General features: G+C 37.9%; 2 protein-coding genes and 1 long non-coding RNA gene across 3 annotated transcripts in view; 2 read left to right on the top strand and 1 right to left on the bottom strand.

The window, feature by feature from the left end:
- The window catches only part of LOC144661462 (bifunctional purine biosynthesis protein ATIC-like), a 97,621-nt gene that overhangs the window by 68,721 nt on the left and 12,913 nt on the right, over positions 1–15,987 (top strand). The window contains exon 14 of the mRNA XM_078522238.1: positions 10,364–10,409. Coding sequence (XP_078378364.1) covers positions 10,364–10,409 — 46 coding nt within the window. The remainder of the gene's footprint in view (positions 1–10,363; positions 10,410–15,987) is intronic.
- On the top strand, positions 1,237–3,660 carry LOC144660943 (uncharacterized). Its single transcript, XM_078521663.1, has one exon. The coding sequence runs from the start codon at positions 1,237–1,239 to the stop codon at positions 3,658–3,660; it is 2,424 nt and encodes an 807-aa protein (XP_078377789.1).
- Positions 12,377–14,149, bottom strand: LOC144661485 (uncharacterized). Its single transcript, XR_013572284.1, has 2 exons — positions 13,416–14,149; positions 12,377–12,478 (listed from the first exon to the last, which is right to left on the bottom strand). It is a non-coding gene; the product is annotated as an uncharacterized LOC144661485 (long non-coding RNA).

Below are 15,987 nucleotides of genomic sequence, written 5' to 3'. Positions count from 1 at the left end.
TTAGAGACCTAAACACTGATAGAAGGAAGGTTTGTTTCTTCGATAACACGAAACGATAGCGGAAAGGAAAGCGAAAATCACGATTGAGCGATGAGGTGTTTGCACCAATCACGCCAACATTTTGAATACTCTGGAGCCTTTGCAGTTTGCAGTCTTACGATCACGGAACCTCTATGCCTAAGGGTTGAAATCGTTGCCGAAATAAATCGATCCTTTCTACCGAAAGATTTACAATCATGCTCACAATTTGTGTTTAATCGTTCTTACATCTTTGTCTCAATACTCACACGACCGTCACTCGCGGAACCTCCTTTTTTCTTTCAAAATCCCTGAAACATTCTGGTGTGGCCTCGATCGAAAGAATACACTCGACAGAGCGTGTATCCTGAAACAAAAAGAACTAAAGTTGCTCCGTGACCGATGGAAACCCATTTACTGTTTGTGGTTTCGGTCTGAGTTCTCCATGTGATTGGCTAAACACAAACATTCCAACATATTTTTTAGTGTTCACGCTTTTATAAGAAGGAGTGTAATGGAAGAGTAGCCAATTAAAAAGCCGTCGATAGATTTTTTTTAAACTTCGTCCTCGACGAGATAAATAAAAATGTAACTTAGTCCCCGAGTTTCAAATTTATTGAAACATTCTAAATCCGTTAAATTGTAGCCTGAACTTAGGTAAACACAGCACTTATTTTCACCGTTGTGGTTTGTTATTCTAATTATGCATCTCTATTGTTTTGAATCGCCATTCAAATGTAAAATTCAGTGTATCGTCAATTCATAAAACGCTTGATTGCTTTCCGAAGATTTTCGGGAACCTTGCTGATGTGCGAAATAGGAATTACAATAACAATGGAAAAAAGGTAAACCCTTGTCACGTTTTCACTCATTTGGTGGTAAAATGCTGAAAGTTGGTAGTGCGCGAAAGCGCAAGGCCGAATTACTAAACATAAACTTGGAGTCCAAAAGAGCAAAACATGGTGAACATGAAAACCAGGTATGATTCACATAATGAAGTTAGTTAAGATAAACTTATCACTGTGAAATTATGTATATTTCTTTTTTTTTTATATTTATTAATTTTAGGTTAGTTCTATATAAATAATTTTGGCTGCTTTAGCATCAGCTTGCGTTATTCTAAATCCGTTTCTGCAGAATACTCGTCAAAATCCGGAATCTACCCAAAAAGTGGAAAGGAAAAAAACAAGGAGGCTACGGCAGCAGCAGTGTGTTGCTATGAGAAGAGAACGTTGGAGTAGTGAAGCTCAAAAAGCATCGCAAACAAACGCTTTCGCCGTGCATACTCCCGAGGGGCCAACACTTCGATCAAGTTTGCCCTATAAAAAGGTTAAGAATGCCAAACAAACCTTTGCGGTAAACATTGACAAATTGACGACATCTCTGCGTGAGTGCCAGCACTGTAAGAAAGGACCTCTTGACTTGAGTAACATTTGTGAAGATATCCACGCAGTCATAAAAGTGAAGTGCCGCCATTGTCTTAAAATCAACACCAAACGTCCAGCAGAGCACCATCGCACTGGGAAACGAGGGCCTCCTACCATTGATATAAATTCTCTGTCTGGTCTAGGGGCAATACACTCAGGGCTAGGCCATTCACACTATACAGGGCTCCTATCAACAATGGGACTCCCCACACTAACGTCACGTAACTTCAAAACCAGGGAAAGAGAGAGTGGATCGGCAATAGAAACTGTTGCAAAAGAATCCTGTGAGTTTTTTACTGAAGAAGAAAAAAAGCAGTCAAGTTCTGAAAAGAGTGGTGAAGGAAAGATTGTGAAAGTTGGCGTTTCCTACGACATGGGCTGGAGGAAACGAGGTCGCAGTCATGATTCCTCTTCTGGTGCGGGTACAGCGATCGGGCTAAAATCTGGTAAAGTAATAAGTTATGCCACGCGAAACACCATGTGCCGGATTTGTGATCAAGCGGAGAAGAAGAAAGAGGAGCCTGGACCCCATAGCTGCCGAAAAAACCACCAGGGCTCATCGAAGAGCATGGAGGTGAGTGTTGCCGTGGAATTGTTTTCAAATGCTGTTTCAAGTGGTGTTTCTTATTCAACATACGTCGGTGACGATGACAGCACAACAGAAAGCCGTTTAAAGACCCTCGTGAATTACCCCATTGAAAAATGGAGTGACATCAACCACGTGAGTCATGCTTTAGGTTCCCGACTGTATGCCGCCAAGGGCAAGGTCAAAGGGCTCACCCCAACAGTGATCGGCTATATTCAAAAATGTTTCTCCTACTGCATCAAACAAAATAACGGCAACCCAAAGTCTTTGCAAGAAGGCCTATCCAATATAGTCTCTCATGCATTTGGTGAGCATAACAAGTGCAAGGATTGGTGTAGTTACCAAAAAGACCCGGAGAACTACACCCACAGCGAGCTTCCTGGAGGCAAAGATCTTAATGGCGATGACCTGCGAGCTTGCATTGAAGATGCTTTGCAACCCTTCTTGTCTATGGAGGCTGCTGAGAAAATGGCTCCTGCTGGGTCTTCTCAGCGCAATGAGTGTGTAAATAGCGTTATTGGCTCCAAAGTTCCAAAAATTCGCCACTACGGGGGGTCGGAGAGCAGCGACTATAGAACAGCAGCCGGAGTCGCCCAATTCAAGGAGGGCCATAGCTATGTCGCCAAAGCAGCTAAGAAGATGGGCGTAGTTAAAACCCGTCCTGCCAAATCCTATGTGAGAAAAATGGACAAGAAAAGAGCAAAAGAGGCCAAAAGAAAGTCTAGCAGAGTCTTCAAAAGGGCAAGGCGAGATTCGCAAAAAAAGAAGAGTCAAAAGACGGTTTCAATTGAAAAGCATGAGGGAGTCACCTATGAAAGTGGCATAGGATTTCGTCAGACCGCTGCAGAAAAGAAGGCAGTAACGGAGGCAACAATAACTGACCTCAAGGGATCTCTCACCAAAGAGGAATTTAATGGGTACGCAGAGTTAATCAAAACGCAAAATAAACAAGAGTATGAAAGACAAACGTCCACGGAGAGTGAGGTCAAAAAACAAGATGGTCACCTTTGTTTTGTTACTGACTTTTGTTGTTTTATCCAACAACACACTGAAAAACATCACCTGGTTCTCATCGCACATAATGGCGACCGCTTTGACTTTCCCGTTTTGATAAATGCTCTGAAAAGAAACAGTTTACTTGATGAATTTCTCTCTTCCCAAGTTCTGCTCTTGGACTCTCTAAAGCTGATCACAATGAAAACCAAAAAGAAATCTAGCATTTCGAAAGCCTGTGAGGGAAAGTCTTTGTCTGCTCTCTACGAGTTTCTTTTCCACGAAAAGTTTGCCGCCCATGATGCGCAAGAAGATGTTGCATCCCTTCAAAGTATTTTGTTCAAATCTCCTCTTAAATTTTCTGTGGAAAGGCTTGTGGAAGCATCAGTTAGTGGAATGGAATTTGCGCAGAAGATGCAGTCCGCACTAGAAGCAAAGTCGCTCAAATCGACACTGCAAAGATTACCGATCTCAGATGGCATGAAGGAGAAATTAGGGCAAGCTGGATTTGATCTAAAGGCAATGGAGGAGATTACCAAGAAAGGTGGTTCTAGAAGGTTGCTAGCGATGTTGGCTTTACCTGAGACCTATGAACAGATAGGACGTAAAAAGATGAAACCCACCTATTTTGACTGACCACACCACAGATGAAGGGCCAGAAGTACTTGCAAGCATACAGTCAGATATTATAATGAGTAGAAAACATCAGTTGCTCTGTTTGAAAGAATAAGAAGTTGTGTATAATCTAGTTAGAAGCTTATTGCAAGAATATATTTTATTGCATTGTAAAACCGAATCCAGAAAAAAAAAAACACCACAGTGTTGTTTCGTCATGTTAGGTGATGCGGAGATTAGAAAAAGAAAACGAACTAGTTTAATAAAGTGAACCATGGTTTATAAGCTAATATGTATTTTGTTAATTTGGATAAAGAGTTCCTGTCTCACCGTTTTGTTTCCCACATAGTTTTCTTCGTTCCGACAGTGAATTCAAATGAACGAATGAATGTATAAACAGTAAATAACAGTAAACTTATAACTTAATTAAACAAATCATACCTGGTTTTCATGTTCACCATGTTTTGCTCTTTTGGATTCCAAGTTGATTTGGTATAATTCATCTTTACGCTTTTGCAAACCTTTGGCATTATATACCACTAAATGAGTGAAAATGTGACAAGGGTTTACCTTTTTTCCATTGTTATTGTAATTCCTACTTCGCACATCAGCAAGGTTCCCAAAAATCTTCGGAAAGCAATCAAGCGTTTTACGAATTGACGATACACTGAATTTTACATTTGAATGGCGATTCAAAACAATAGAGATGCATAATTAGAATAACAAACCACAACGGTGAAAATAAGTGCCGTGTTTACCTAAGTTCAGGCTACAATTTAACGGACTTAGAATGTTTCAATAAATTTGAAACTCGGGGACTAAGTTACATTTTTATTAATCTTCTCGAGGACGAAGTTTAAAAAAAATCTATCGACGGCTTTTTAATTGGCGACTCTTTCATTAAATATAGGGTCGATATTAGTGAAAAGAACGAAACAACACTCCAATTGCGTTTATATTCAAGTCAATAATTTCGGAAATCGAATGGAGCGATTTTTCTGAGATTTTCACTCAATGTAATGAGAAGGTGATAAATTCATTTAAGACCAAAAATGATTTACATCAGGCTCTGTGGACACATTTATCAACACCGTGCTGTAATTGTTGTGTTTTTGTTTAATTTTAACCGCTAAAAACTTTGCCTTAATTTTTCTCGAAAACGCTCTCATAAAAATTCTCCAAATTTTGCAGAACTTAGGACAAATATGCCAGGTCAAAGATCCTGAAAGGGTTTTTCAAAATTATTGCTTGATGGCAAGTTATACGGTCATATGTAAAATGGGGAACGACGCTTTTACGTTGCCATTGCAACTCCGATTGCGCTAAAACATACCTCATCTGAAACTTTCATCCTTTTCTAGTGCAGCTGTAACAATCGATTTTCTGTCGGATTCTTAAAAGTGGTACACTAATAAGCCAAAGTTGGACGGTGAGGTAGCTCAAAAATCCGATCGAGCCACCTTAAGTAATGTGGGATGATGGTTACTATGCCGGTGAACATGTAAAATAATTTGTTGTTGGGTATCCTTTATATTAAAAGTTTCTGTTTGTGAGGTAAACACTGCATATTAATGATGACAAAAGAATGGACAATAAAAGTCAACAATTTTCACTTTCACTTTTCATTCTTGCTTAATTGAGCTCAGGGTAAATGTTCCACAAGCAGAATAAGCACAATAAAAGGCGTATACATGTAGGTCATGTCCAAAGCTGGGGATTATTCAATCACCCAGGGAGCCAATCAGAATTCATCGCATGTGCGACCATCATGCGAGTGTCAGGGAAAACCTCAAAATGTTTTGCAAAGTAAATTTGACCAGAACAGTAATACAATATCAAGAAAAAAGCCTAGGCTAACTTCGCAAAGAGAATAAGGTTGAATTAACAGGAAGGAAGAGTGAAGATGCGAACAAGGAAAAGACAAAAGACATAAGGTATTCAAAAATATTGAGGTATTGCTCCTTGACCACAGACAATGACATCACCCATGACAATTATGACAAGTGCAGTAAAATGTTAGCAAGGTCAGGCCACTGTCCTTACTAGTTAGTTGATTTTTCACTGCAAAGCAGACTATTTATTAGTGGATTTCCAATTTGTACCAACATCTTCCTTGGATTTTCAGGTTGTACTTAAATGTTGGTGACACTGCCCCTTTAAGGCCAAATCCGATGATCCCAAAACTTATCCAGCCCCTCTGTATGAAATAAAATGAGAAGCAATGTTGATAAACTAAAGAGAATAGTAAGCAGCCACATGCAAAGCAAAACATCAAAAGAGAACAGAAAAAGCAGGGGGGAAAACAACTTAAACCTGAAAGTACTAGTTGGTCCGGGTGCCAGTGCTGTCTCTGGTTCTGTTTGGTGTAAATCGGTGATTTAAACGGTGAAATGATCTTTATAGGAGTGGTATAAATAATGCTCTATGAAAGTTTTAATGATGCATCATGAAAATTTATTTTTTGCAAGATAAATTTTATGTCTTTCGGCATGCGCCAGCGAGACTTGTTTGAGGAATGGATAATTGTCGACTTATTGTCTGTTAAAGCGTCACTTTTAGATAAATAATTATTACTTTCAAGCGTGTATATCGGAAACACTGTAATCAGTCATGCAGAAAAAATGACAGCTGAGACCAGAGCTTCATGGCAGGCTATAAATAAGCAAGCTCAAATGGTACTTCGCAAATTGTGGTAGGCATCGCAAGGCTTGCTTGTCATGTATAAAAAAAGTATTGGATGTAAACAAGTAAATTGTAATAATTGTCAAACATGGTATCGAAAGCTTACTTACCGTAAGTAAAATGTAACTAGTAATAACGATACTTTAAGTAGTGCGACCATGTGTATTTTAAAAGAAACTACGGGAATGTGAATTCTAGAAATGAGTTATGTTTTGTGAATTATTGTTTTTCAATCCGGTCAGTGTAAAATGTAGACTGCAGACCAGGGGTAAAATACAGACCGAGGGTAAAGTAACGAAATATGAGTCACAAAGCCATTTTTCCCTGCCGGCTAGCTGCTCCAAATTTCGAAGAAATGTACGCCAGACAACGCTTCGCATGAGCTATCATGAAAATGAACTGGTGATAAATGTCATACAAAATAGATAATTTGATCAAAAGCTATCAAATTAACTTTTTGATACGTTTGAATACCCGATTTAACTCATTTAACTGGACGGTTTAAGGATAATTTAGAAAAAATAATTCTTTTTTATACCATGCGGACACAGCAAGGTCACGTTCAGTGATCAAATTACTCCACCGCAACAGCTCTTTCAAGTGTTAATTTTTAACTGGCGCAGATTAAACGCTTCCGCAGTAAAGTTATAAATAATGGCTTTGCTTCGCTAACCGTCGTAGTAAAACACTATATAAAAAAATAAAAGGTACAACACTTTTTTGTTTATAGCGAGTGGTTAACTTGCTTGCTTGCGTTGCGAATTGCAGACGATCGAGCATTTCGTGACACGTCTGGCTGCAACACAAGGAGCGATAAACAAATGACTTGAGTTTCAATGAGTTCGTGTGTGTAAAAAAATAATTTCCGAAAGGGCACAGCCTGAAACAGCTGAAAGGGCTGTTAACCGTTCAGTTTCATCCAGTTTACTGGTGACGAAGACTTGAACTCTCACAAGGTCAAGTCCGTATTAAAAGTAAAAAATTGAACTCATTTTGTGTCGGCATATAAACATTTTAATACCGCCAGTCCATTCACGTGTTTGCTCATGCGAAACGTAATCTGACATACATTTCTTCAAACTTTGGAGTCGGCGGAAGGCTTTCGTTACTTTACCCTCTGTCTGCATTTTTCTCCCGGTCTGCAGTCTTCATTTTACCCTCAATCTGCATTTTAGTCTTTGTTTTACACTAACCGCTCAGAAAACTCATGAGCGATGTGAAAACATGTTGACATCGTGAAAACACAGGCACGTACGAACACGCCAAATAAGGAATATGGAATTATTGAACGCATGTTTCGCTGCACCAAATATGGATTAATTTATAATAATTAAAATCATTTGAGCAGGAACATTTGTTCACGTGCTAAATGCCAAATATAGCTCGAGAACAATACAAGCGCCCGCGAATTTTAGGAGTTTATAACGGAATCGCTAGTCAGCGTCAAAGAAATCTTTCCTCGCCAACATTAGAGTTGCTCCAGCGAACTGCGCTGGTGCTTGTTCGCTGTCGCAATAAGCAGCGTGACAACAACAGCAAATGTCAACAATGGCCAACATTCCGTCATGCATATCTGGATTGAACAGTTTCTTAAGAATTCTTCCTATACAAATGAAACTTTCATTTTAACGTGGTATATTTCAACAGAAAGACTATTGCAAGTGTATTTCTCTCATAGCTTTTAGATCATAAGACATTACGACAAGAGTTGCATAATATACCTTTGCGATGCAAATCGAATGACCGCTCTTTCATTACCCGGTTCGGATGCTCATGGAAGGTCATGCTTAATTAATTTGCCTGGCTTTTAGATTCTCAAAAATGTCATAATTTCATAATACAGGTGTCTTTGCATTGTTGTTGTTGTGTGTTGTTATTATCATTTTTAATATTTTTTAGTCTTACCACGTGTTTAATTTCGGGAAACAGGACATGCTATCCCATTAATTGTGTCAAATATAGCTGAAACCACATGCACTCCTGTGAGTGCTTTTATTACCATCATGACAACACTTGACCATTAATTAATAGTTTCTGACTTGAATGTTATGCAATATTTTGTCAGTTGGTTGGGACACATGAGAGTTAAAATTAATTAATGTCATACTCTGTACAAATTGTACCAAATGTTCATGTAAAGGAGCAAGGGAGGGTGTGTATTACTTTTAGCACACCAATTGAAGAGCGGCGGGAATAAACGGCCCCTGTACTTTCTGACTAAATTGAACATTATCGAAACAGCTCCAAATTGCGCATGCAGGTTTGTTTACGTGTGCTAAACACTGTCCTGTGTTGCATTTCACTGGTCTTTGTTTCGTTTTTGAAAAATTACACATGCAAAAAGACAAGGTTTTTGCTCGTGCGGCTTCTTTTGTCTTTTCTTTTACAAACGATAAACAAAGGAAACCTTTTGTTTCTCAAAACGATGAAGTCAGCTAAAGTTTTGGGATTACAGGCCTAGCCCTAACCCCTTAGCTTAACCCTAGTGAAAAAAGCTTAACCCAAAACCCCAAGGGTTAGGGTTAGAGTCTGACGCTAGGGTTTCATTTCAAATTTAGGGTTTAAAAGCTAAACCCAAGTTTAAGGGTTAGGGTTAACGTTAGCGTTTCAAGCGGCTAGCTTTCACTGCAGTCTGCTTGCGGTTAGCTGCTTTTTGTTGTTTCGGGCAAGACTATTTTACTCTGTTACCTTTAGCTGTAATTTGCCGAGGTGAAAGTGAAATAAAGACTGATTGTTGATTGAATACGTTTGCTCGTGTTGTCACACTGTTATACTAGTTTTGCTTTCAGTTCTTGCTCTCACTTCTATCTCCACTCCTTACATCATCACACATCTACAAAATCCCGCGAAAACAAGATAAACTAAGGCACGAATCGATTGATTGATTTATTGATTGATGAATATTTAATGAGGCACAGAAAATAATTTTGCAAGGGGGGGTCCCCTGCCAAACCTATAAAGAATTTTTTAAAGTCTAAAACCAGGTCACTTCTCGGCAACTTTGTCGCGGCAGAACCCAAGCGGATCTTGCAAAACTCGCGTTGACGAAGTTCCCGGCAAGAAACCCCTTGTTTTAGGCCTTCTATGCGGCCAGGCTCAAAACTACCTTGTTTGCAACGTTTTTTCCTAAGCGCTTAACAGCGCTGTTGTACAAAACAAAGGCAAAAACATCACTCAGTTCTTCGAGCGATGCTGTAAACTTACTGGTATTCAGACTTAATGATGTCCTTCAACCACCTGGCAGCCGCACTCAAGCTAAAACTATAAACTTCTTCGTTTTACTTTCAAATGCGCCATTTTCGCTCATTTCAAACTCTATCCGCCTCTAACATGTGACCTTACGTCACAATGCAGTATCCAGTCCTACTCTACTCAAATCAACAAAAAAACATGCGCAGCGAGTCGAAGACAAGCTTGTTAAATGGTTTCTCGCCTTCTTTAGACGCTTAGAAAACCCTACAGGGAAAGATGTACACGCGATGCGTTGGAAAACTCAGACTGCTAGCTGACTGGGAGAACGTTAGCCTGCAAAATGCCTTTTTTTTGCATACATAATTTCTGAAAAACGAAGAAAAGACCAGCCAAATGCAACACAGGACAGTGTTTAGCACACGTAAACAAACCTGCATGTGCAATTTGGAGCTGTTTTGATAATGTTCGATTTAGTCAGAAAGTACAGGGGCTGTTTATTCCCGCCGCTCTTCAATTGCTGTTACGTATACTGGAATTGAGAATATTAGTTAATCCACTTAAGATTAGTTTCAACATTTGGTAAAAACTAAAACCTGTGTATCTTAACTCTGAGGTTGAGTTGTTGACTCTATTTGTAGTCATGAATTTCTGAAAACAAAAACATATCCATTTTTACACTTATGAAAGAGATAATAATAATTTATTCTAGATTAAAAACTCATAGCTGCCAAAACACCTGGCTATATGAAAGTAAGTGAGACCAACAAGGAGCCAAAAACAGTAATCGATCTTGCAATGCATAATTTCTTTTAGGTTTTTTGTGAATTTTTTCTATTATTGTCATCTACAGGTGGCTCCGTCAGCATCCCAGAGTACTTGGTATGGTTTTCAAGAAGGTGAATTGTAGTTGATAACTTACAATTCAAATTTAGAAGCTCAGCTGTGTTATTTTTTATTTTTCTGTTAGTTTTACGTTTTTATGTTGTGCCCTTTGGTACTCTCTGCAACTACTTAGTCCATTTTTCATAATACCTGGTACCTACTGAAGCTTGGGGGATTAGTGAGGGGGGGGAGCTGGGGGCATTCTGGCTGAAATTCATGCATCTTCCAACAAAGGGGAGACAATTTCAGCTTTATTTATTGCTGTCCAACAGCTTTTTTAGTGGACAGCCACCTTCTTAAAATCTTATTAAAAGCTCTGGCATAATTGTACTACAGTGCATTACTTCATGGAAAGTGTACCCGTACATGCATACACTGTATACACCTTACAATTATTATTATTATTATTATTATTATTATTATTATTATTATTATTATTATTATTATTATTATTATTATTATTATTATTAATTACAAGTGAAACCGGTAAAAGCAATATATAATTATATATCCCATAGAAAACAGGTTTAAATGTGAAAATAGATTAGTGTGTATCAATCAGATTAATCTGCAGCTAACTTTCATAAGCAAATGCCTACATTCTATCCATACCCACCCCAAGGATGGTCATTGCGAATTCCCAGGGGGATGGGGGTCTCAATAGTTTAAAAGAAAGTATGAAGCTAAACTGGAAATCCCAGGGGGTGGGAGGGTCCAAACCAAAAAACTACCCTTGGGGGAGGTACATGTATGGATATTTTTTGAAACGACTCCCTGTGGAACCAAGCCTGTGCTGCAAAAAAAAACTTGACACATGATTAACTGGACACATTAACCTGGAGTAACATTTAAGGTCTGCCATAATAATAAGTTTAATGTACATTCTCTATTCTATTTCATTATTTAATTTGCATTTGTTTTATTGAAACAAAAAATTTTTGTCATAAACCTCAGAATGGTTTTAAAAACTTACATGTAATTGTCAGTATTTACATGTAGCCTTATTGGGTTCTGTGATGTTCATATTATATAAGGGGGGAGGGAAAAATATGTTGGAAAGATCAAAATTTCTGTAAGGCCCCCCCTCCAGGCCATGTTAGTAGCAAGTGACCCCCTTCTTTATTCAGTATTTACGTGATGATCCCCCCCCCCCTCACCTCATATCTCCCTTTAATATTTTATATGCCTTAAGTAATATTATTAAATGCATGTTACATACAATCTTAATTGCACACTTGTTCTGATGCACAAAGGCTGGATCAACACTTAGTCAGCCAAAAATTCTTTGCTATGGATACTATTCCAGTAATAGGGCAAATTTTGGATGAGTTACGTGTATAGTAAACATACCTCAATTATTAACTCCTTAACTTTGGAAAAGTGATAGTTTTTACAAATTATGCTATCATGGTGAACACAAATGTAATAACCATGCAAAATATAATCTTTTCCAATGATTTTCCTAAAGTGTAAAAGAACTACTTTCTTGTTGTTATATCATGTTTTATTACTTATTGGGCTATTGCAGTGATAATCATTTTGAAAAAAATAAAAATAATTTCAGTCAAACAAGATATTAAAGCAGATTGGTCTGGATTCTTTATTTAACTAAAATTTGAGATAACAATGGAGTTTAGAGTGCAAACAGTACTTCTGTAAAACACAAATCACTAAAGTTGTACATAATTATAGTGGATTTTAAACAAGAGAAAACAATAGAAATAGCATAAAATTGTACAATTTAGCATCACTGTTTCACTTATAGTGTTTGCACTCTTATATTCAACTGTTTTACCCAGCTCAAACTGCTGGTCCCCCCTAAACCTCTTTATAAAAATTTCTACCCCCCCCCCCTCTTGCCACTCTGAAATAGCCTTGACCCCCCTTCTTTTTTCCCTCCCCCCCTCTTCATAAATAATAACCGGTCCCTAAAGAGCCATAAATGTCACTTAAGTATATTCAAGTTTAAACTGGCAACATGTGGGAATCAATCCTGTGACAATTTTATTACATTGACACAGTGTGTATTTTTGAGTTCATTTTGACTTAATACAGGAATGCCCTTCCAAAGTCTTCAAGTCACCTGTAAATAGAAACAAAACAAACAAAAAACTATTTTTTTATGAAATTGCTATTTTCCAGCATGCAGACTGTATGTTAAAATAAAATGGCCTTTTTCAGTGTGTGAAAAAACCTGGCTGCTTTTATGTTGGGCTAGTGGGTCCAAGATTTTTTTCCACTTGCTAGATAGCCAAATGACATTTATGGATTTTAATTTTTTGTTGTGCTTGTTTCAAAAGAGACATGGGACTTTGGTTAAGCTTATATGTAATGGTTTCACTTTGCCCAGTCTTCCTGGATCATGAAAAGAAGAAATCAATTTTCTTTGCACACCTCCTTTCATAAAGTATTGCAGAAAAATGTCATGTATTAAAAAAGAGCCATTCCACTATAAATAAGTAGGACATTGGTTAGCCTTAAAAGCTCCCTGGTTAGCCTAAGCAGTACTCCAGTTAGCCTGAGTATAGTTAGCTGAGGTGGCTTGAGGTTATGATATTAATTTTATTTAAGTTAGGTATTTCTGACTTGGATGGCACTTATGTGTCATGAAACATGCGAGCCATGCAAGCCATTCCAGTTAGCCTGCCTACATAGGATTCCGGTTAGCCTACGTAGTACTCTGGTTAGCCTTAAAAGCACTTTGGTTGCCAAAGGATACAATGTACATCATGTTGCTTGCAGTTAGCTTTATATTGGGATAAGGGTTTTCTGGCTTGCTTAAGTTTAAGGCCTGACACATTTTTATATTGCGAATTTAAAATGCTACTGAAGGTCATCTAACAACTGAAAATACAGGCCTTAAAAATGTCAAACAGATTTTTTATAAAGTAGACAAATGTCTGGTCAAAAAGCAGATCTTAAATGCCTCAGGTAATGAATGTGTGTAGAGAGAACTGGAAGGGAATTGCTAGAATTGACTGTCACATTAATATGTGTAAAACTAAGAGATCAACAACTACCTGTAGTGAACTTGTTCCAATCCATAGTTTTACTTACTGAACAGTAACCCAAAATGTTCTGTCAAAACATCGGACTTTTATTAGTCCCAAAAATTACCTGTAGACCACAAAATGCAAAGGAAAGGTAATATATATATACAATAAAACATCATGGGAAGAACAAAAATTAAGTTAAGAAATGGTCTCAGATATTAAACTTGCCCAAAGAGGCATTCCAAAACGTGAGTAGCACTGTTTAATTGAAGTCTAGATTAGCTACCAGGTTGACTGCAAGAAGTCTGTAGTCTAACTTAAAAAAAAATTAAGATCACACTGAGCTGAAATGTTTCTTCCAATTTCAAAGGGAACACATCAAATTTTCCTGACTTAATTTTTCTTTGCAGCCTACAATGGCCACTTGTTCATTATTTTGAGAAACATTTCCGCACGTATAAATAATGAAAGGATGCAATTCTTATTAATTTGAAAAACAGTAGCTTAAGATTCAGATGACGAACATAAATAAACAGTTGCATGCCTTGACAAAATGACTGTCGCCTCATTCGAATCTCACTATCTATTCTTTTAAATTACGCCTAGCCCGGCTTTAATTCCAGTAAGCTAAATTGATAATCATGAAAAACGTCGAAGACATCAGCTTTTACCAGTCTAAACAAATCATTGTTCAATGAGAAACGCTCACCTTTAAGCAGCTTTAAGCCGGGCCTTTAAGTTTCTGTTACCCACGTTTTCGCACGTTTCTACTCATTCCATATTCTTTTTTATCGGGAATACAAATGAAGAAGGTGTACCCTACGTTTTTGGGACTCGTTTTGATCACGTCAAAAAGAAAAACATCGACAAAACTATCCTCTATAACTTGCAGAGTCGACCGCAGAGTCGCCATTTTGAAAATAACATGAGCCCACAATAGGGTCCGCAAGGAATCCGCTGCGATGACCCCCAGCAGGGGGGAGGGGAGAGGCAGCTATTTAACTTCTCCCCAGGCCCACTCCTTTCGTCTGAAAGAAATAACGTTCAACCTCGTCAAAACCAATTGAAATGAGGAGAAACTGACAATGATATTATACACTCCTTCCTTTGGCAAAATTTTCTTTTATTCCTAACGCAAATGGTCGTTGAGAAGAAAGCCAACAAACTTTTCAGTTGTATTTTTTACTGCCGTCCTTTTTAGTGCAGAATGCACTATTGTGATGGTTTGGTGGGTTGGCGTTTGCTAAACCCCTAAACCACTAAATCACTAAACCACTAAACCGCTAACGCGGTGTAAACTTTTAATCACCAATAAATTAATTAATATCAATTAATTAATTATGTCTGTAAAGGGGGTAGGGGATGGAGAGAACCTGACCGTGTGCCCTTGGTATAACGGGGAGTGTATTTACGATACTTACAATTGAAGAACTCAAGGTATATATTTGTTTCAGAAAGCACTATGCTCTCCTTGTGGTACAATTCTTTCTGCAACAAAATACTTTGTGCTAAACGCATGCGCAGATCAGTCTACATCACGAACATTGCATGTTTCTTCTGCAGAAGGATTCGTGTAGACTCTATGGCGCCAAGTTAAAACCACAAATTAATTGAATTAAACACTAAGGCGTCATAGTGGTTCATGTGAAATAATTCCTGATATGGCAACGCTGTTTTCTTAGAAAAGGTGATAACATCTGTGTTATAATCAATGTCGCCTTGTTTGCAGAAAATAAATCACGTAACCATATCATCGTGTTACATCCGTTTCGACAAAAACAAAAGTGTAATGTTACATGTTTTTGATAAAAAAAAGTATCTCGTTTACCGTTTCAATATCAAACTGAAATTCAAGCTATCGAAAATTAAAATAACAGGGACGTGTTTAGAAATTTTGTATTAAGCCTAACGTGGTGTGCTTTTCAATGCGGTAGAATTTCTGTAGAATCCGTGGCGTTAATTTAATTAAACTTAAAAGGCATCACAGCGATCTGCGAGAAAAACAACAGTATCATATTACATCCGTCACTTCCTTTCCTTTGATTTATTCTCCATCGGTTGAACTAACCTCCGTTTTATTTTGTAAAACCTCTGCCTCTTAAGTTGTTTGAACATGCTTTCGTGACGGTTCCGACATTTCTTGAAAGAAATCTTCACACTACGTGCTTCTCGGCTTCATGCTTGAGTGAGCGTGTGACGTGTTCACCAGACCGTGGCGAGAGCATGATCTGGCGCACGAAATGCTTTAGCGACAATTTCGGGGGAAAAGCCGCCATTTTTATCGACAATTTCGGGGGGAAAGTCGCAATTTCGACATTTTATGCTTTGTAATTTATAGTTTGTGCTCTGCTCGTGCACTGTTCTGAAAATTTGTAAATTTTTAGGTTGTTTTCTAAATGTGGTATGATTCTTGTAGAATCCGTGGCGTTAATTTAATTAGACTTAAACGCATCATAGCAGTCTAAGAGAAAAACAAAGGTATCATGTTACAAACCTTTGCACGAAAAGCACAAATATCACATTTGCTGCTGCAATACTGAACTGAAAGGTGAACTCATTTGACTTATTCTCAAGCGAAATTACCCTGGAAAATTATTAT

This window comes from Oculina patagonica, chromosome 7 (genome assembly GCF_052425735.1).
Source record: "Oculina patagonica isolate OP01 chromosome 7, crgOcupat, whole genome shotgun sequence".
NCBI lineage: Eukaryota > Metazoa > Cnidaria > Anthozoa > Scleractinia > Oculinidae > Oculina > Oculina patagonica.
This window is presented reverse-complemented; position numbering and strand designations above follow the sequence as displayed.